General features: G+C 38.0%; 1 protein-coding gene across 1 annotated transcript; it reads left to right on the forward strand.

The window, feature by feature from the left end:
- The first annotated feature begins 2,900 nt into the window (after positions 1 to 2,900).
- On the forward strand, positions 2,901 to 7,126 carry LOC112754362 (AT-hook motif nuclear-localized protein 7). Its single transcript, XM_025801985.2, has 6 exons — positions 2,901 to 3,715; positions 4,487 to 4,551; positions 4,657 to 4,788; positions 5,816 to 5,974; positions 6,371 to 6,698; positions 6,801 to 7,126. The coding sequence occupies exons 1-5, from the start codon at positions 3,268 to 3,270 to the stop codon at positions 6,692 to 6,694; spliced, it is 1,128 nt and encodes a 375-aa protein (XP_025657770.1). The 5' UTR covers positions 2,901 to 3,267; the 3' UTR covers positions 6,695 to 6,698; positions 6,801 to 7,126.
- The last annotated feature ends 14,566 nt before the right edge of the window (positions 7,127 to 21,692 follow it).

Consider the following 21,692-nt stretch of genomic DNA (forward strand, 5'->3'; position numbering starts at 1 on the left):
TTTTGAAAAAGATGAGATAGAAAGAAGTAAAAGATTTTTGAAAAAAGAAGAGAGAGAAAAGACTTAGCAATTTTCAAAAATGATGAGAGAGAAAGAAGTTAGAAGGTTTTGAAAAAGAAGAAAGAGAAAGAAGAATTAAAGAGACAAACTTTTAAAATTAAAATAAGATAACACAAACAAACAAGCAACTTACTAGATTTGAAAATAAAAAAAATTGAAATTAAAGAAATTTGAAATTTAAAATGAAAGGTCAAATAAAGAAATTGAAATTCAAAAATTGAAAAAGTCAACAGAGAAAGAAACAAGATAAGATAAGATTTTAAAATTTAAAGATTTTGAAATTCAAATTTAAAAGAAAGAAAAAAAACAAAATACTTAACTTTTAAAAATTAAATTCAAGTTAAAGATATGATAAGTTTTAAAAAATTAATAAATTGTAAAATTCAAATTTTAAAAGAAAGCAAAAGCTAACAAGATACTAAGATTTAAAATTTTAAGTTTGAAAGAAGATAAGATAACAAAATTTTGAAAATCAAATAAAAAGATAAGATAAAGATTTCAAAGATAGAAAAGTTAAACAAGAAAAACAAGATTACAAATCAAAACACCAAACTTAAAATTTTAAATTCAAAATTGAAATAATTTTTTTTTCGAAAAAGTTTAAAAAGGAAAAACAACCACTAACAAGACACCAAACTTGAAAATTTTGAAATCAAAGACACCATTTTCGAAAAGTTGAAGAAAAAACACTAAATGACACCAAACTTAAAGATTTTGAGATCAAACACAAGAAAATAACACAAAAAATTTTGAACCAAGAGGTAAACAAGCAAGAACAATTTTTGAAAATTAAGAAAAGAAAAACCAACAAAAACCAAAAAGGACACTAAACTTAAATTTTGACACAAGACTCAAATAAAAGAAAAAGATGACTAAGACAAATTTTGAAAAATTTTAAGAAAAGAAACCAATAAAGTTCGAAAAAAACAAGAAACACAATTAACCAAAAAGTAGTAAAAAGTACTTGATCTAAGCAACAACACAACCGGTAGTTTGTCAATCTCGAACAATCCCCGGCAACGGCGCCAAAAATATGGTGCACGACATCAGAACTCTCATAATTGAACCGGCAAGTGCACCGGGTCGTCCAAGTAATACCTCCGGTGAGTGAGGGTCGATCTCACGAGGATTGTTGGATTGAGCAAGCTGTAGTTATCTTGCAGATCTTAGTCAGGCAAATAGAAAAGGCAATTGTTGTTGTACGCGCATAAAATAAAACAATAAAGAAAACAATACTGATTAACTTACCACTGTCTAATTGCATACACCACTCGACACGAATTTAACCTAGAGTCCCACCGGACATGCCAATTTGTTTCACTCGTTTTTTTAGTCGACTTTGACAGGTGGTGTCAAAACGAGCTTGTATCAAGATCTCAAGTATCCGGGAGCAGATACGACTTTTATAAAAAGGAGTGAGTTCGACCCGAAAATTACTTAATTGGTGTCGAAACAATTTATCTTAAGAGTGCTAGTTGTAAATGGATGATAAACGGCAAATGAATAAATAATTAAATAGAAACAATGATGAAAGTGCGAAATGTTGATTAAAACAAAGCAATAATAAAATATAAAGGAAATAAATTACAATGAATCAAATAAGCAAAAGAAGATATGTTAAAAATTGACTTCTGTCACTCACATGCACTTGCACTTCATATTTTTCCGTTGTGTCGCAGAGATTGGGAATTCTGAGAGTTTATGTGATGATCTAGTGTTCTTTAGTGAAGTCCCCAACTTCTGAATTTCTACTATTTATACATCATGAAATTAACTGATCTTGGAGCATGTTGTCCACGATCCTATTTGCTCCTTTTCCTCAGCCATAACCTTGCCTTGACTATAAAGAATCTCTATCTCCAAGTTTTGACACCCATATCTTCTTTGGTTTCCAAGTACTAACTTGCTTCTCAAATTTTGTTCCCATGTTCCCTTCTTCAACTTGAAGGTCGACTTAAACCTTGATGCTTAAAGGTCACAAATTACCTTTCGAATTCGACATTCTTTGTACCATCTTTCGTCGACTTCGATTTGTCCAATTTCGTTTGTGTAGTCGAAATATTACTACGATAGTCAAAATCACTGATAATCGAAAAAATCTATTTTTTATATCAACATAGACTAACTTAATTGAATTTAGTTAATAAAAAAATTTGGATGTGTAGCATTATTTAAAATAATAATACTAACAATATTTTGGAACAAGTAGATAAAAAATCACTAAATGGAATGTGGCAATAAATTGAATGGGGGCGGCAATACATCCTCTTTAAAACACAATGTTAGAAAGAACATTAAACTTTTTGTCTTACAATTCAATAGTTTGAATCAATTTGAAATATCTTCACTTTTCTAAAAACACTAGAAAATAGTTGAAATGGAGGAAATAATTAGGATTTTCTTTTCTTTATTTAAATTTGTTTAAGAAAAAAAAATCATGTTATTCTTTATTCATGAAGAAGCCTAAATTGGGTGGGTGAAGACTATTTCGATTCAAAATTTTATTCAAGCAATTTTAATCTTAAATAAATTTTCAGTTTTAATTATAGATATAACTTAAAAAAAACTTAGCAAAACTTTTCTTTCATTTTACCAGTACTTTATTTGTGTTACGGGAAAAGAATATAGACGGTCAAAATAAGGGGAGGGTAATTTGGGAATACGACGTGATTATCCACATCGAGTTACTTACACATCCTCATAGATTATTATTGCTAGTACTCTACCTTGGGCGTATTAAAATCTCAATAATAATGCTATTACTATTACTTTCGAAATAATAAATAACAATAATTAATTACTATAGCATAAAATAATCAACAGTGGGATACAGTACAGACAAGAAAAGAAAAAAAAAAAAAAAGAAAAGCAGGTTTTTCCCATTCTCCAATTTTCTTCCTCCATTAATGCCAATGCACAGACAGAACTAGTAATAGTATTCATTCATAATTTCTCTCACCAAAGACTAAAGCAAAAAAGGGACACAATATAATAAAACAAAAAAAAAGCTACTCTACCTACACCTTGTTGCTTATACAACTTGTGGCGCCATTTGCAGAGGTTTTTGCTTCTCGTTCAAACCTCTCAGTCTCAGCAAGTGACAACCGTTTTTCTGCTAAACCTTGAAACATCAAACACACTCACATTCCACAGAACAACGCACCCTCTTTTTCTTTTTCCTTCATTTTCTTTCTCTTTTCCGCTTCAATGGAACCACTTAAGGAGGGTGTGTTTTCCGGTTCAACCGGGAACACAAACTCCGATACACCGGTAACTACCCAGTTTCCACCCCAGGTGATGAACTTGAACTTTGGAAACCTTGGAGGAGGACCGCAACCACCACCACTACCACCACAACCGCAACCACAGCCACCACGGGAACAACCACAAGCGCCACCAGGCACAGCTACAATGTCACCGGCAACAACAGGAACAGGTGGTGCTTCGGGGCAAGGGAGTTTGGAGTTGTTTGGGAAGAAGAAGAGAGGGAGACCAAGAAAGTATGACTCTGAAGGGAACCTCAGGGTGCCAAACCAACCACCACCGGGATTCTCTCTAACTCCGGGTTCGGGTTCAGAGTTTTCATCAAAACGGGGTCGTTGCAGTAGTGCAAAATCACATGCTTCTGGAAGCTGGAACCTTCTTTCTTCTTTGGGTGAGTTACTAGTTTTTTTTTTTTTTTTTTTTTTTTTTTTTTTTTTTGTTTTCTGTCATATTATTCCCTTTTTCTTTTGTCTCAAGTGTTCTTGGTGGTTTGGTGAATGGTGAGCGGTGTGACCTCACTCTCTGTACCGTTTGGTTGATGGGAAAATGCAAGAATCCTTTGTGTACGCTGTACCAACTAAAACGAACACATCAATATAATATTGGATTATAGGTTGACTCATCCTTCTGGAAAAAAAATGGAACTATCTAATGTCTCCGTTTTGTTTTTGTTGGGTTTAGAGGGTTCCAGAAAGAAAATTTCTTCTTATCTCTTTGATCTTTGTTTTTTCGAGAAAAAAAAGAAAGGGGGGGGGGGTAACAGGGTTTTCTAGAAGGTTTTACCCAATTTTATTTGGAGGGGGAACATTTTTTTTAAGGAGTAGCTTCATACATTTTTTAACTGTGTTCTTGTTCGTTCTTTCTGAAATGGCAGAACATTCTGTTTTGGACTTTTGGCTCATTAGCAATGAAAAAGATGTGAACTTTTTCCTGATTTCAGCTTATAATTTAATATTGTTCTGTGCAACTGGTCGGAGCTTACGTGAGGGGGAAAAGAGATTTTTTTTGGGGGGTTGAATTTATTATGCATATTATTACATTGATTCTGAAAATCATTCAGACTAATCAACATGTGAGTGCTCGGTATGATGGTAATTTCCTATATCTACTAGCAAATATCTCGAGCGTGAAAATTTACCCTTCTTTCTGTTGTCTTTTGAAGGCTTGCTTGGAAGCACAACTGGTACTGATTTTACACCTCATGTTGTGACAGTTCATGCTGGAGAGGTAATCTAATCTAGAACAAAGTGTAGGTTGTTGTTTGCTTTGTGGGATTGATGATATAGTTTGTATTATGATGATTGAAGCTTTTTTAACCTTTTCACCTCCCAGGACGTTGCTGGAAAGATTTTCTCGATTGCACAGAAGGGTCCTATGGGAATATGCATTCTTTCTGCAAATGGAGCTATATCTAAAGCTACCTTGCGCCAACCTGGTTCTTCTGGTGGCCTATTAACATACGAGGCATGATCTCCTAGTTCTATGTGTTCTTTCAGTAATTTCTTTTTTCTATCTACTTCTCTCTCTCTCTCTCTCTCTCTCTCTCTCTCTCTCTCTCTCTCTCTCTTGTAGAGTGAATTAAATTGAATGCAATAACCTTGATGTTTAATCAAACCATCACTTTATGGTGAAAGACTGAAGTGGGCCAAATTATGAACAATGTTGCTCAAAGGAACTTGCAGCCTATTTTTGTCTGTTGCTAAGTTTAGAGTTAAGATATATCAGATGTGATTGCATTCATCATCTTTATGTAAAGTGGCATGTGTTTTCTCTCCTGAGTTTTGGACAAAATTTCCCCTTCTGTTTATCTTGCTGCTTGTTTGGAAGACAAATCCACTTGCTCTATTTCAAAGTAACTGTTGCTTTGAACAATTTGATACTACATTAAAAGTCAATGTATTTGGACATAGTTTGTGTCCAGATACATCGGGATTTTAATGTATCAAATTAGTAAACAAGCAAGATTTATTTTGAAACTGAGGTAGTAACATTTTGCTGCAAGTTACTTTCAAATATGCAGATCTTATAGCTCAGTAGAGATTAATCCACTTGCCAGAGATCTCTCTATTCTTATCTCGCTGTTAAAGCATACTTCTAGTCATGACCTTTAAGGATAGTTTTCATTCCTGTACAAATCGCTAAATCATGTTAACATAATGATCATCATAACTTGGCATGTCGTAATTTGCTGGTTCAAATTCCAGAACCTGAGTTTCAGCTGTATTCTTCGGAGAAAATATAGTTTTGAAGCAAAATTCTAAGGATGGACATGGTTACCCAGTATAAGCTCTCACCATAAAATGTTACATTTGTACAACGTAAATGTTAGGTTTCCTCAAGTTGATGTTTCCATGTCTAGCAAGAAAGATGCAAAGACACTGTCATAAATCTAGAAAGATTATGTGAATTCCTTTTGCTCTTTTATATGTACTGCAAGTTATAATAATTATTTCCGGATATTCTTGAATAACTGAGTTCTGTTTCCTTTCAGGGTCGATTTGAGCTTTTATCCTTGTCTGGATCATTCACAGTCCCGGATAGTAGTGCTGCAATTCCTTCTAGTGGATTGAGTGTCTCACTGGCTGGCCCTGATGGTCGCGTGATAGGAGGGGGTGTTGCTGGTTTATTGACAGCTGCTACCCCAATCCAGGTATGACACTTCTCTTTTGCCTTGTTTCAGTTCTTGGTAACTGAAACAACTATAGATTCTTTCTGTATTTAATGTATATTGCAATTACTTTAGTGAAGTTTTAGTTAAATCTCCTAAATGAACTTATCCCGAAGCCTGCATGTTGGTGAAAACAAGTGAAAAATGTACATTAGTAGCAAAAAAATCAGTAGTATGTTAATCCATGTTATCTTCCAGATTCATGAATAAGATACTTGAACCTGTATTGTTTCTTTTAACACTTTAATGGTTGCAATTAAGCGCAACGTTAAAGATTGTATATAGCTTCCAGTTCTAGCACTTTTGCATTGTTCATCTTTTTAAGCATACACACCATCATCTACCTCTATTGGAAATTTATGTAAGCTATGTTTTCAGATTGTAGTGGGAAGCTTCATGCCAAATGGTCAAAAGCCCCAAAAAAGGAAATATACCCGTCAACCGGTAGCCTCTCATGCTGCTTCAGGACCTATGGCAACAGTATCAGCTGCAGGACCTATCTCACGATCAAATCCTGGTGGTGAAAATCCTCTGGGATCTTTATCTCAGTTGCCAGACCAAGGTCAGAGAGAATCAGTCAGCGCATCGAACGATAAACTGAATTTAGATGATACGCTTAATGGTGATAATTGGAATGATACTGAAGATTTTTCGGATCATAGGCCGTCCCCAGACATCAACATATCTTTGCCTGATGAATAGAAAGGTCTTGGCAAATGGCAATGAAATTAATTTACTTGATAACAAGCCATAAATCTTGTAGCATTCTTGTCATTTGTGTAACCGTTTCTGTTATTCTGTTTTGCAGGTGATCCAGAGGCTCACATAACTGAATGCTAACACCCAAAAACTTTGTCATGACAACTAGGTTATTTGACACGATGTACAGTTGTCAGAAATTAGAAATGATTATTGAAGCCTCACTATTTTTGATCATGAGTTTTTATCACACACTCGGAAGTTGGCTAGTTTTTGTTCTTTTAAATTGTCTTGTGGCTTGAGGATTCGGTTGGATAGGATGATGGTAGAGATTTTAAGCTACGCTGAGGAGTTTGTTATGGTTGGTTGGTTGTTGTTTTCCGAGAACTGGCATTTTTCTCTTTATGACCTCATCCAGACTTCTCTTGCTTAGAATTGTTACTTATAGCAGCTCTCTTATGAAATCTAACTCCAAAGGACGTACATAAAAATGAAGATCCGACCAGCGTTTAGTAGTTTCATACGCGGGCGAGTGGAGTGCAATCTGTCATATGGCCTGTGCAAAATCATACTAGCATGTGTGTGACAGTGTGAGGAACAATAGGCCCAAACCTATGATCCAATGGAATTTTCTGAAGTACGGGTAAGATCAGACCCCGATAAAATTCAGTAGGGGTATTGTAGGTTCGGAAACCCAAAAAATTGATTTTGCTAATAAGTGTTTTAAAAATTCACATTATGGCCAATGAATTTTAGCTCAAGTGGCATATGTTTTTTCTTATTAGGTTCGAGTCTTATCTAATGTAAATTTGACTAAAAAAAAAAGAAAATATCATGTGTGTGTGAGTGTGGTGTGTGTGAGTATGTAATCTAAGATTGGAGGTTGTGTAATCTATCTACCAAAAAAAAAATTCACATTATGAGTTTGAGGCATATATTCTTCGATGGTGAACATCATAAATCATAATGTAGTATTGTAGTGTCACCAAAAATAAAGTCTCTTCAATAAATGTATTAATGAAAACATTGAAAATTTCAATTTGTTTATTTTTCAATAAAAGCTTTTCATTTTTAATATATTAGGACATTTGTTAATTAAATGTAATAAAAAAGGGTCTCCATAAAGCCCACTCACGATTCCGGCAAAACCTAGGCATCCATCCATTGTCCTGGGGAGTCTAGAAGTTACTTTTGCCTCTACAAGTTAATATTCTTCGAATTTTTGTCGACCTTTTACTTTACAACTGGTGAAGATTTTAATAAGCGCCTAATTTTGTTTTTTTTTTTTATTTCATTTTAGAATTTTATTAACATATGTTTTAAAAAGTACATATTCAGAATATCATAAAAAAAATATTTTATTAAAAATTATGAAAAGATACCTTTTTTTATTTTAAATATATCAAAAAGTTTAAAAAATTTATATTTAAATAAAGAATTTTAGATATATTAATTGAGTGAATCCAAAAAAAAAAAATGAAAAAAACACACTTGTTTTAGAAAACAGGGAGTGTTCAAATAGAGAAAATACTCAATTTGGTCCCTGAAGTTACATTCGACCCTCAATTTAGTCCTTAATGTTTCAATTGTCTATATTTAGTCCCTAAACTTTATAAATTTTAGAGTAAAGGACAAATAGGTCCCTGACCTTTTTTTTCGCGGACATTTTTGTCCTCAACGAAGGAAAAATACATTTAAGTCCCTCATCCCGGAAAAACGTGGACATTTCAATCATTCCCTTGAGTTTAGGCGTTTGGACAGGACGAAAAAGTCTGACCTGGGAGAGGTGGTGCTGACCTGGCCGTTACGGAGGCCACGTGGCAGGGATTAATTCGAAACAGGATATATAAGTTCCCGCAACGAAAATGACGCCGTTTTGTAACCTCCCCCAATCTTTCAAATTTCTCTGCCCTTTTTTTCTTCCTTCGTCCTTTTTCCCTTCCATTCTTCTTCCTCGGCCCCTGCCTCCATTACCACTGCACAGCCGCGCCTCCGTCAGCCACCATCAACGCCGACAACCTCCTCCTGCCTCTCTTTTGAGTAGCTGTTGGCCTTGTGAGCGATCCTCATGAGTATCCATCTCATCCAGCATGTCATCCCATCCTCTGTCTTGGCCCTTGATGTTCCAATAACGTCGATCCATTGAAGTTGATAAATCTCAAGTAAAAATTTGAATATACATGTGGCCATTCATGTAATTCACATTGCAAAAAGAAGTTGAATGAAGAAGTACACATCAAACATCAAAGCATCACACAAACACTCTTCAAAGATGAGTGGAAATAAGGAATATGAAGCAGCTTAGTGAAATATAAGAATGGAAAATCTCAACTAAACAGAGAAATGACAAGCCGGGTTAGTGATTAATTGGCCTTGGCAACATTCAAAGCGAAAAGCATGCATACCAAGTCAATTAATCAAAGTGAAGATTGAGTTTTGAAAACAAAACTTTTCTAAAATTCGGCAGCATCTCAGTAGTACATAGTACATTTCCCAAAGTCAAACAAACAATTTTACATTCCATATGAATTACTTGATAATTAAGCACACAAAAATTATATGTACACTCATAGGGAGGGAATGGACAGGCCAACATGTGATGAAAAATCAACAGCAGCTAAACATGAAGCAACAACAAAGTGGGTGATTGAGATTGAGCAATTGACAGTTAAAATTTCAAGAAAAGCACATCACTCTAGCAGCAAAACAGCAGTAACAATCCAAGTTGCAGCAACAAATAGTACAAAGAACATGTAATTTACTCAGTCAACACTCTTTCCAATGAATTCAACAGTCAATTATAGGTAGGGAGTGTAGATCAAATAATCATGCCTCACTGAATCAAAATTAAAGTTCAATATGCATTAAGAAACTAACTAATCCTAACAATGAGAATTTACACAGCAGCAGTGTAAAACATCAGTCTCAGCAATTTCCATTAACCAATCCTAATCCTAACAACTCAAGAACAATTGAACAAACTAAATATAATGAACTACAAACAATGATTGCACAGACAGCAGCATTAAGCAAGCAAGACCTAATCCACTATCCACGCCAGATTCTCTAACAACCTAATGTAACTAACTAATCTAACCTATTTGAAATTAGCTAAACAAAACTAACTAAACAATATTAATTAACTAATTACAATAACAGAGTGAATTAAACAGAGAGAAAGAAGACCTGGGAAGCACAGGGGTGGTAATGAGAGAGAGAGGAAATGATGGCTGGGCCCTAGTAGCGATGGTGGTGTGCCGGTAGAGAGGCGGCGGCACGGCGGCAGTGGGTCGCCGAGAAGGTTGTCGCGGACGAACGATGGGTGGAAGGAGGGTGAGAAGAGAGAGAGACTAATGGGAGTAAGGGAGTGAGAAAGGGAAGAAGACGCGAAAAGAGAGGAAGGAGGAGGTCACCGGCATTGATGGTGGCTGACGGAGGCGCGACTGTGTGATAAACCCCGATTTCGTGATTTATCTTGTGCTTATTTTGGGGGATTTTACCAACTTTTTCCACATTTATTCAATGAAATAGCATGATTTTGTGATTCTCCCTTGAATTTTGCTTAAGTGTAAAAACATGCTTTTTAAGCCCCAAACTGATAATTTTGATTCATTTTTATTCCATTCGATGCCTTGATGTGTGTGTTAAGTGATTTTAGGTTATAAGGCAAGTATTGGATGGAAGGAATGAGTAAAAAAGCATGCAAAGGGGAGAATGCATAAAGAAACAAAGATTGGGAGTGCATCAAAGGACGCGCACGCGCACAAGGCGCACACGCGAAAAAGTGATCTCGCCCATGGACGCGCACGCGTACATGCCGCGTCCGCGCGGATGAAGAAATTGCCAATCGACGCGCACGCGCACATGGCGCGCACGCGCCAATACTCTTACCTGGCCCACTTGAAGGCAAAACGCTGGGGGCGATTACTGAGCTACCCAGGCCCAATTCCAACTTGTTTCTGAGTGTATTTCATGCAGAATTGAAGTCCAAGCAAAGGGGGGAGAAATTAGTTTAGCCAACATGAGCCTTTAGTTAGTTTTCTAGAGAGAGAAGCTCCCTCTTCTCTCTAGAATTAGGTTAGGATTAGGTTAGATCATCTTAATTTCATGTTTAATTACTTGATCTCATCTTGTTTCCTTTATAATCTCTCATTTCTACATCTTGATTCTCTTAATTGTGATGTTAATTTCTCATTTTGCTCTCTTTTGTGATGATGAACTCATGTTGAATTTGATTTACTTTTAATGCAATTTAATGTTGATGTTCCTTTTTATTGATGAATTGAATTGTGATCTTACTTTTCTTGCACTTAGTAGTTGTTATATTTTATTATTCTTACAATTTATGATGTTTACCTTTATTGCACTCTATGTGTTTGATGAAACGATCTCTTTAATTTTTGAGTAGTTTTGTTAACTCTTGGCCTAAGCCAAGGGAATTGGGTAATCTTGAGTCATTGGGTATGATGGATTTGGTGATTTGAGAACCCATGGTGATCAATTTGACACCCATTGATGCTAACCCACTACTAAGTTAGTTAGTAGGTAGGTTAGGACTTAAGGGTGGATGTGATCAAATCTATTTGACGTACTTAAAGCTTTTGGGAAGTAGACTTAATAGATTGGCCTCTCATGATTATCAATATTTGGTTTGTTGACAAGGATGATGATCTCAATTACCCAAATCTAAGCCAAGAGTTCTTTATTTTGCTCTCTTTATTCGCTTGCTAATTCTATTTTTCTTGCCCTCTCATGAACCAAAATCCCCCTTTTACCCCTTCATAGCCAATAACTAAGCATTACATTATTTTCCTAGGGAGACGACCCGGAGTCCAAATACTTTGGTAAATTTTCATTGGGGTTTGTACATGTGACAAAACCAAATTTTTTATGTGAGAATTGTTTGTTGGTTTGGAGCTATGCTTACAACGAAGTCTTTATTTCTATAAGAGAAATTCTAAACCATCAAGTGAAACTCGAACGTCAAAATGGCGCCGTTGCCGGGGACAACAATGGTGCTACGTTATTGGCTATTGTATATATATTGTGAATAGCTTGAAATTTTGGGTTGTTTGCTAGTTTAGGAATTTATCTTCTGCGTTTCTTATTAATCTTTGTTTTTATTTTCTCTTTCATTATGAATTCTCATCCTTTTGGCTATGAGTGTAGTTCAAACTATGTTGTAGGAAATGGAAGCTCTAATGAGGATATGCATCAAGGGTTTGGAATTCAAGGATGGGAGGAACCTCAAGCTTATGAACAACCTTCATGGCAACAACCTCCTACGAACTCTTATGGGTATAATCCTGATCCTAATGTGTATCAATCTAATGTGTGTGATGACCCTCATTGTGGTTGTCAACTACAATCATCATATGCATGTGATCCCATTCCTCAATATAGCCACACACCATACTCACAAGCCTCACATCACCATTCAACTCTATATGACCATAACTCATACACACCATATCAACCACCATTTAAATCACATATAGAACAACCACCATCCCAATACCAATACTCTCAAGAACCACAAATTCCACATACACCACCTCAAGAACTCCACCAATATGAACCATCTTCCGATTACAACAATCTTACCTCAACCAATGAATTCTCTCTTTCACCACCACCTCCCGACAAAGCCTTCATATTAGAACTGAGAGATCTTGAATCTCGCATCTTAAGGCGATAAAAGGAGGATGAAACTAAGTTTAAAGAGCTAAGAGCAAGGATAGCTAGCATGGTAGATGCCGTGAATCACCTAACATATCACCTAGGCTCATGTACCCTGAGTAATCCCATTGTTGAATGTGGAGAAACTGTCAAGGAGCCTAGTGAGGGAATAAACTCGAAGCTCCAAGGTGAGGAAGAAGAGTTGAAGCAAGAAGTGCAACAAGAGGAGAAGATAGAGATTAGCGAACAAAAGGAAGTAGTGAGTGGATGTTTGGGATATGTTGAGCATATAAAGGATGTTAAGGAGGAGAGTAAGGTTGTGGAAGTAAACGGAGAGTCGAAGGAAAATGATCAAGAAGTGGACTCCATCACCAATGATTTTTTGCCCGCATTGACCAATTCCCTTGACAATCTTGTTAAGCCTTCTCCTAGTGGACTAGAGTGCAAGGTCGAGGAGAATACGCCACCTCCAAAACCCATTGTAAGTGAAGAATTGGAAGAAGTGTTCCAAGCAACAAGCCCTCCTATCTATGATGATTCCGCATCAACATATGATCCCTTTGATTTTGAAGAGTCCTTCCCCAAAATGCTTGTACTTGATGAGGAGATAAACTTTACTAGACCTCCTATCTATGATGAGAGTGATAGGGAGGAGATAGAAAAAATTGGTAAAGAAGAATGTGAACTTGAGGAAGCTTGGCATGAGAAAAAACTTGAAGAACCTTGCCAAGTGGTAGAACCCTCTAGAAGAGGATAGACGGGAGTAGAGCATGCTTTATCAAGACCCTTGGGAACTCCTCCACCTAGTTCGTCATCCAATCCTCCGCTTGAGTGGGTAAAACTTCTAACTCTCAGCTTTATTATCCCACTTGAATATGGTTTGCTTGAGACGGATGGCCAACTTAGGGCGCTTTGTGAGGAGGATGTTTAGTGGTTGGCGTTGTAAATCTAGATTCATTATGGTTGAAAGCTCAAAATTGAAGAACATGGATTGGTGTAATGCTCAATTAAATGGGTCAAGGAGAGTGGTTTGGTGCTTCCATGAGAATTCTGCTTTCTCGTCGCCCGAACAAAGCCAAGGCAATCAACTAGAAAATGGGTGTGAGGACAAGATATGGGATCCTGGATTAGCTTATGAAAGTCAATTTTGGGAGCTCATATCTTGGAGAGGACCTCACTCAAGCTTAGTGAAGATGGTTGGGACTTCTGACAACCGATTAAAGGACAAGCACTCTTAGAGGTTCAAGGATGGATACAAGCATAAGCCGCCTTGACAAGAAGCCTCCCAATGTCCAACTTAAGGACTTAAACTAAAAGTGCTTGGTGGGAGACACCCCACCATGGTAAACTCTTTCCATTCCCTTGTAGATGTAATGAATGAATGAATTAAGTTCCATTGTATATAATTTCTTTGACTCTTAGTATATTTTGCTTTGCTTGCTAAGGTGTTTTATACATTTGATGCTTTACTTAGGGATGATTCTTTGAATTTGAGTTTTTGCTTGCATTGCAAGTTTCCTCAATTTGTTTGAAAAATTCCCTATTTTTCAAAAATGTGTTTAATTTTGCACCTTAGCTAGTTTTAAAATTTTAGAGGAGGATAAGAAGGTTATGAGCTCTTTTTGATGCTCATTAAAAAAAAAAAACACCAAGCCATGCGCAAGCGCAAAGTGCGCGCGTGCGTCGGCTGCGCATTTTAATTATCTGGGCCAAGGACTAGAGAATTGTGCCACTTTTGGGCCAACTCTGTGTCTCCACTCACGCGGACGCACGCTGTACACGTCCGCGCCACTCCCTGTTTATCTACCTGCGCGTTGGCGTGTGATGACTTGCATCATCTACTCTTCTTTCTTGCATAAAGAAGACCATAAAAGAGCATAAATCTCATTTGATCAGTACAATTCATGCATTATTTGATGAATATTATGGTACACTACTTTGAGATGAGTTGTGCTGAATTTCAGGTGAGAAAAGCATCAAAAATTGGGTAGAAGACAAACAAGAAGCTGGGCGTGTAAAGCTAGCGTGCCACTTGAAGCAAATGCCACAAAAATGCACTGGCGTGGCACGCTAGGAGCTGGGCGTGGCATGCCAGTACTAAAGTCCAGAGAAGAAGTTCAAGCATGCATGTGGGCGTGGCACGCTAATACAAAATACCAGAGAGATACAATGGAGGACACAAAAGGGGTATGGCACGCCAAGCTGGGCGTGGCACGCGTGGCCAATCAATTACTATAGGCGTGCCACTTGAGCAAAAGGGCGTGGCATGCCAACTCACCATTCCAAGAAGAACCTTCACTATGGCGTGCCACTTGGTGTCGAAGGCATGGCACGCCATCCCCAAGAAGTCACTTGGGCGTGCCACTTGAGAACCTAGGCGTGGCACGCCAAGCTTGAAAAGTTCACAAATCCATGGGCGTGCCACTTGAGCAGCATGGCGTGGCACACTGGTACAATAATCCAGAGAAGGGGCTGAAGGCAATTGAAGACTGGGCGTGCCACTTGAGTAACCAGGTGTGGCACGCCAATGCACAAAGGACCAAAAGCAAGGACTGGGCGTGCCACTTGAGTTCGAAGGCGTGGCACGCCAACCTTAGCATTTCACTATGGCGAGCCACTTGAAGACTGAGGCGTGGCACGCCAACTACTGGAACCAAGACAAGATCATGGGCATGGCACACCAGTCTTTAGGCATGGCACGCTGGTATAAGTTTCCAAAGAGGATGAAGGAGGCCAACTACATGGGGCGTGCCACTTGGTATCGAAGGCGTGGCACGCCACTCACCATTCTTCACTTGGGCGTGCCACTTGAGCAACCAGGCGTGGCACGCCAGTGTCATTTAGAGCGAAGCATTGGGGCGTGCCACTTAAGTTCGTGGCGTGGCACGCCAAACAGAGGAACCACTCACTCACAAAAGGGGCGTGGCACGCCAGACCTTGGGCGTGCCACGCTAGTTCAACTTTCCAGAGAAGCCTAGCCAAGCATAAAGCAAGGACGTGGCACGCCAGACCTTGGGCGTGGCACGCCAGTACAAGTTTCTAGAGGCAAAGAGAAGTGAGAAAGGCAAGGGGCGTGCCACTTGAGTTCGAAGGCGTGGCACGCCAATACAAGAAATCCACTATGGCGTGCCACTTGAGTTCGAAGGCGTGACACGCCAAGGTTGAGAGAGGGACGAGTGTGCCACTTGAAGGATTAGGCATGGCACGCCAAGCTGGAAGTGAAGAGCACGTGACACGCCAGAAAAGCGCCAACCACACGCCAGCTGAGAAGTCATGCTTATTGAGTGTTCTCTTTTCCCTCCAAAATGTAATTTTCCTTTTTCACTTTTGTAATTCTTTTATTTTACTAGGAGTAGTATAAATACCCCCAAGGAGTATTAAAGAAGGGGGTTAAGCAGTCAGTTTTAGATCCACTTTTACACTTCACTTTTGAGTACTTTTTGAGCTATGAGTAGCTAACTTCCCTCTCATTGAGAGAGGGAGCTCTGTTGTACTTGATGGATTGGTAATAGTGAAATTTTTCTTCTCTTCATCTTCTCTTTGATTTGCTAGAAGAATTTCGTTCTTAATGCTTAGTATTCAATTATCTTGGGAAAGAGATTGAATGCAATTGGGTTTCATAGGAATCTTGGGAAGGGAAACATGAAACCATGCTTGAAATCCCTTCTCACACTAGAGTAGAATCTGGGTTTTGGTGTTTGGATATGTGACATATTATCCTCCCTCTACTTGGACCCATAATGGTGTGTGGTGTAATCAGGGACCAAGCATATCTCTCTTCATGAGCAATTAGACCAAGGAATTGGCTATTGATCAAGATCTGAGAGATTGAGTCACCAAGGGATTGGGGCTCAATCAATCATGATTGCCAAGAGGTCAATGAGTTGCATGATTGAAGAGGATATAAGCTAGATTTGATCCAAAGAGATAACACCTCCCAATCTCAATGAATTTCCCCATTCTTATCTATCCATTTCTTTACAGCTTATTTTTACATTCAGCAATTCCCCATTCCCATTTACATTCAAGTCATTTATGATTCTGCCCTTTACTTTCTACCATTTATATTTCTGCACTTTATTGCTTTTCTTTATATTCTAGTCATTTACATTTATGTCATTTACAATTCTGCACTCTACAATCCTATTGATTTGCTTGACTAATTCATCAATTGATTAAAACTGCTCGAATTTGCCAATCTCTGTGGATACGATCCCACTCCATTGTGGGTTATTACTTGACAATAATTTTGGTGCGCTTGCCAAAAGGACTAATTCATAAATTTTGAATGGGGTGTGAATTTGACTCATCAAGTTTTATGGCGCCATTGCCGGGGATTGGCTTAAATTTGACAGCGATTAAATCGATTGGAGAGCTAGATTAAGCAATTTAAATTCCTTGTCATTTTATTTTATTTAGCACCTTTTTATTTTATTTTATTTTGAGTTCTATTTCTTTCTTCTTTGAGTATTTTTTTTATATACATATTTCTACTCCTCTAACTGTTCGATTAATTGCACCACTCACACTAACAATCACTCTAACAATAGTAATTTCTTCATTCATTTTCTTTCTTGCTTCTTGCCTTGTTGGTTGTATGACAAGTAAAAGAAGCGGTGCTTCAACTTCCTTTGATTCTGAATCTGAGAGGACCTTCCTTAAATTAAGGAGGGAAGAAAGAGGGAAAGGAGTCGTTGGTGCTGAGGAAGAGGAAGAGTATTTTGAAATAAACATGGAGGAGAACATGGAGAACCACCATGAAGAAGAAGCTCACAATGCGAGAGGAGGCCCAGTAAATCATGATGGGCAAGAAAGGAGAGTCTTAGGCTCCTACATCAACCCAAACCTAGGAAATTGTGGCAGCAGCATCCTAAAGCCAACAATTCATGCCAATAATTTTGAGCTGAAACCTCAGCTCATCACACTTGTTCAGAATAATTGCTCATATGAAGAAAGTGCCCAAGAAGACCCTAATCAACATCTCAGCACATTCTTGAGGATATGTGATACTGTAAAGTCCAACGGGGTACACCCCGACATTTATAAACTACTCTTGTTCCCTTTCTCACTCAGAGATAAGGCAGCAAAGTGGTTAGAATCCTTCTCCAAGGATAGCCTAACTACATGGGAGGAGGTCGTGAACAGATTCCTTGCAAGATTTTACCCCCCACAAAGAATCAATAGGCTAAGAGCTGAGGTGCAAACTTCAGACAACAAGATGGAGAAACACTTTATGAGGCTTGGGAGAGATTCAAAGATCTAACAAGAAGATGTCCACCAGAAATGTTCAATGAATGGGTATGACGTGGCGAAAATTGGCGAGTTAAGAAATTATTATAAGAGATACGTTGCAAGTACAGTCCTTAACCAACCGAAAATCCGTTTATCAATTTAGAAGGGTTGTCACAAAATTAGAATTAAAATACTGGGAGTATGAGTCCCAGGTCGTCTCCCAACGAGTTGTAGAAAGATGTGCTATTTTATTAATCAGATGTCTTAAAAAATGGTTTGAGTTGATAAACAAAAAATTAAATTAGGGAATTTATGTAATTTTAAATAAAGACCTTGACCGGGAGTAGATTAGTTGGAAGCCCTATTCTTGTTGGAGTACTCTCAAGATTAACTGATGATTGAAGGTTGTTCTGCTTAGTTATCCCTTACTAGGTAGAGGAAAGTCAAGCAAGTTGGAAAGCTATTTCTATTCACAAGTTCCAATCATCTCCCTTGGAAGGGATTAGTGTCAGTGACTAGAGGACAATCCAACAATATACCCAATTACAATTTTTCTCTTGAGCATTCCAACTCAAGGTCCTCCTTTCAATCAACTCCCCATCAAGTTATGGAACTACTCACTCATTATGATTGTAAACTTCGCAAAATAATAGAGAGAAATAAAGAAAGACATGATAGATAATAATAAAAAAGATCAATTAAAAATAAAAATAGTTCTTGTATTAATAAATTCTAAAAATAATCCAATAGTAATTCTGAATAAATTGAGGACATGGAAGAGTAAGAGACAAGTAAGGAAAATAAACTAGAACAATGAAGTCTTGGCGGAGGTAATAACTCTTCTCAATATCCCAATCCAAAAAGCAATAAAAACGAAATCCTAAGAACTATCAATGTGTGGAGAGAAAACCTAGAGGAGAGGAAAAATCAGATCTCAAACTAAAATTAGGCGGAATGAATGTTGTCTTCTGGTCTCTGCATGTTCCCTGGCTCTAATATGCTTTTCTGGGCCGAAAACTTGGTCAAAACAGGGCCCAAAATTGCCCCCAGCGATTTTTGCGAATTCTGCAGATCGCGCACGTCACGCGATCGCGTCGTTCGCGCGTTCACGTCATCCAGCATTTTGCCTTGCCGCGCGTGCGTGTCGTCCACGCATTCGTCACTTGTGCTGTTTTCAGTTCACACGTTCGCGTCAGGCACGCGTCCGCGTCACTGCAATTTCCTCTGTTTTGCGCGGTCGCGTGAGCCATGCGTCCGTGTCGCTTCTCGCTGGTCATCTCCTTAATTTCTTGTGTTCCTTCCATTTTTGCAAGCTTCCTTTCTAATCTCCAGGTCATTCATGCCCTATAAAGCCTGAAACACTTAACACACAGATCACGGCATCGAATGGAATAAAGGAGAATTAAAATACATAATTAAAAGTCTCTAAGAAGCAAGTTTTCAACCATGAAGTATTTTTGGGAAGGAATTGTAAATACATGCTAATTTAATGAGAAAGTGGATAAAGATATGATAAAACCACTCAATTAAACACAATATAAACCATAAAATAATGGTTTATCAACCTCCCCACACTTAGATATTAGCATGTCCTCATGCTTAGTTGAAGGAGACAAAATAAATGAGTAGGAACATGTAGAACTCATGCAATGCAATGCAACCTATATATATGAATGCAACTATATGATTCTTGTCTACCTGGTTAAAAGTAAATAAGCTCTTCAAGACAATCACAAATCAAATTCCACTAATTCAATTCCTATATAGTAAGAGCAGATTAAAATGCAAGAAGATAGCTCATGAAAGCAGGGAACATAGAATTTAAGCATTGAACCCTCACTGATGATGTATGTATGCTCTAATCTCTCTAGTGTATAGGGTAATCACTATATCCTTCTCTAATCATGCTTTCTAATTTTTGTTCTTCACCTAACCAATCAACAACATTTAATATACCAATGCAAACATCATGAGGTCTTTTCGAGGTTGTAATGGGGCCAAGGTATGGGTAAGGGTACATATATGGCTAAGTAAGCTCATAAATTGAATCTTTAATTAACCCAAGCTTTCACCTAACACACATATATATTCTTTATAGCTTAAATTTCACACCAAGCTACCCAAAATTTCCCTTTCACATTCCTTACTCATGCATCAACTTTATTTTGATTTTATCATATATGCATTGATCTTTGAATTCTTAACTTAACATTGGGGTAATTTTGTCCCCTTATTTGATTATTGAATATTTTTTTTTGATTTTGATGATTTTTTTTAACATAAACATAAAAATAAACATAGCTTATCAATGCACATAGACTTTTAATTCTTATAGTTTCACATGAGTAGGTACCCAAATTTCCATTATATCATCATGACACATTCCCTCATTATCTTTTGTTCTCACAATTTTCCCATACTTAGTTAACACATAATTCTATCTTAAGCTAACCAAAGATTCAATAGGGATATATAATTGTTTTTCCGCTTAAGGCTAGTAATGTGGTAAAATAAAGAACAAATGGGATTTAAAAGCTCAAAGTGGCTAACAAAGGTAACTTAAGGGGTAGGCTTAATTTGGATAAGTAAGCTAAACAAATAATGGCCTCAATCATATGCAAGCATATAGATATATTAAACATTGGACATATAGGATGAAACAAAGTATAGATTACAATCATAGAGAAGTAAACACACAAGAATAAAATAATTATGGTTAAATAATGTAACCATGTATAAAGGCTCAAATCTCACAGGTTGTGTGTTCTTTAGCTCAAAAACCATGTTCCAAATACAACTTCAAGCAGTTTTAACATAAAAGTTTAGATTAAAATTAGTGAAATTTTGTTCTAAAAATAGGGTCTTAGAAGAACTTATTACCTTTTCAATCAAGTAGAACGTGCATGTAACTAACCTATTACTATGCAATTTATCCTACTCTACAAAAGAGAAACTAACTAAATATCCTATTTTGTTGGTGTTAGGGAAGAGAAATTACCTCTGGAAGTCAGGTACTGACCGACCTCCCCACACTTAAGGCTTTGCACCGTCCTCGGTGCCATCTGTCAGGAACAAGGGTGGGCTGGTAGCAGTATCTCCATAGTCGGGACCATCATGGCTCCCTGTGCTGGTAAAGGAAGTGGAGTCCGGGGTGTCTGAGTCTCGGTATTTTCCCTTAAGTAGCTCCTTGAGGTATGTGAATCGGCACTTGTTATGGCGCTCTCTTAGCTTTGCTTTCTGTTCCTGCCGATCCAACCTTTCAAGTATCTGATGGAGCAGTTGGTTTGTTGTAGGTGCTTGTGGTGTTGAAGGAGGAATGTCTTCAGCCGGTTCAGTAGGCTGGCTTGTAGTGGCTGCTGGAGGTCTGATATATTTCCTGTTAGGGACGTATTGATCATCCCGTGGAAGCATGGCTTTGGTGTCACCCACTCTGTAGGCAACTCCGGCTGCGGAGATGAGATCTGAAATTAGGGTGGGAAAAGGTAAGTTGCCCGCAATTTGTACGTGTCCCATGGCATTCTGGATGTGTCTTGGTAAGTTTAGAGGCTAGTCTGTAAGGATGCACCATAGTAAAACAACCATGTCTGTAGTGAAGGAGGACTCGTGGGTGCTCGGAAAGACATAATGGGACATGATCTGTGCCCATACTCGAGACTCCGAGGTAAGTGCGGAAGCCAATATTCCCTTAGTACGGGAACGATGGTATCCGTAGATCCATCTGCTGCCAGGTTGTGCGATAACTTTGAGAACGGCATCCCAGTCAAATTGGTATGTCTGGCGCTTGAGTGAGGCTTCTTGAAATGCGTCCAGTCCTTCTGGAGTAGGGGGAAGATCTAAAGCTCATTGAATGGCCTCTTCTGTAATGGGGACTTGCTTCTGACGGACATAGATAGACTGCAGCGTTGGCAGGTGGAAATTGGAGTAGAACTCAACTACCCAGGAAAGATTAACCTGCCTTTGCTGTCTCTATAGGAAACCCCATTGTCTTCTTTTAATTTGCGGCTCAACAAAGGTAGCAATATTGGGCGGGAGGATAAGAAGGTATTCGTTGTTGTAACTCCGTTCTGCCAGGATGGAAAACATCTGCTCA

The sequence above is a fragment of the Arachis hypogaea genome, chromosome 16 (assembly GCF_003086295.3).
Source record: "Arachis hypogaea cultivar Tifrunner chromosome 16, arahy.Tifrunner.gnm2.J5K5, whole genome shotgun sequence".
Lineage (NCBI taxonomy): Eukaryota > Viridiplantae > Streptophyta > Magnoliopsida > Fabales > Fabaceae > Arachis > Arachis hypogaea.

Excerpts from the sequence above, each read along its gene's own strand:
- LOC112754362 (XM_025801985.2), top strand. The coding sequence starts at position 3,268 with ATGGAACCACTTAAGGAGGGTGTGTTTTCCGGTTCAACCGGGAACACA. Across the intron at positions 3,716-4,486 it reads GAACCTTCTTTCTTCTTTGG|GCTTGCTTGGAAGCACAACT; the intron begins GTGAGTTACTAG and ends TGTCTTTTGAAG. Across the intron at positions 4,552-4,656 it reads TGACAGTTCATGCTGGAGAG|GACGTTGCTGGAAAGATTTT; the intron begins GTAATCTAATCT and ends TTCACCTCCCAG.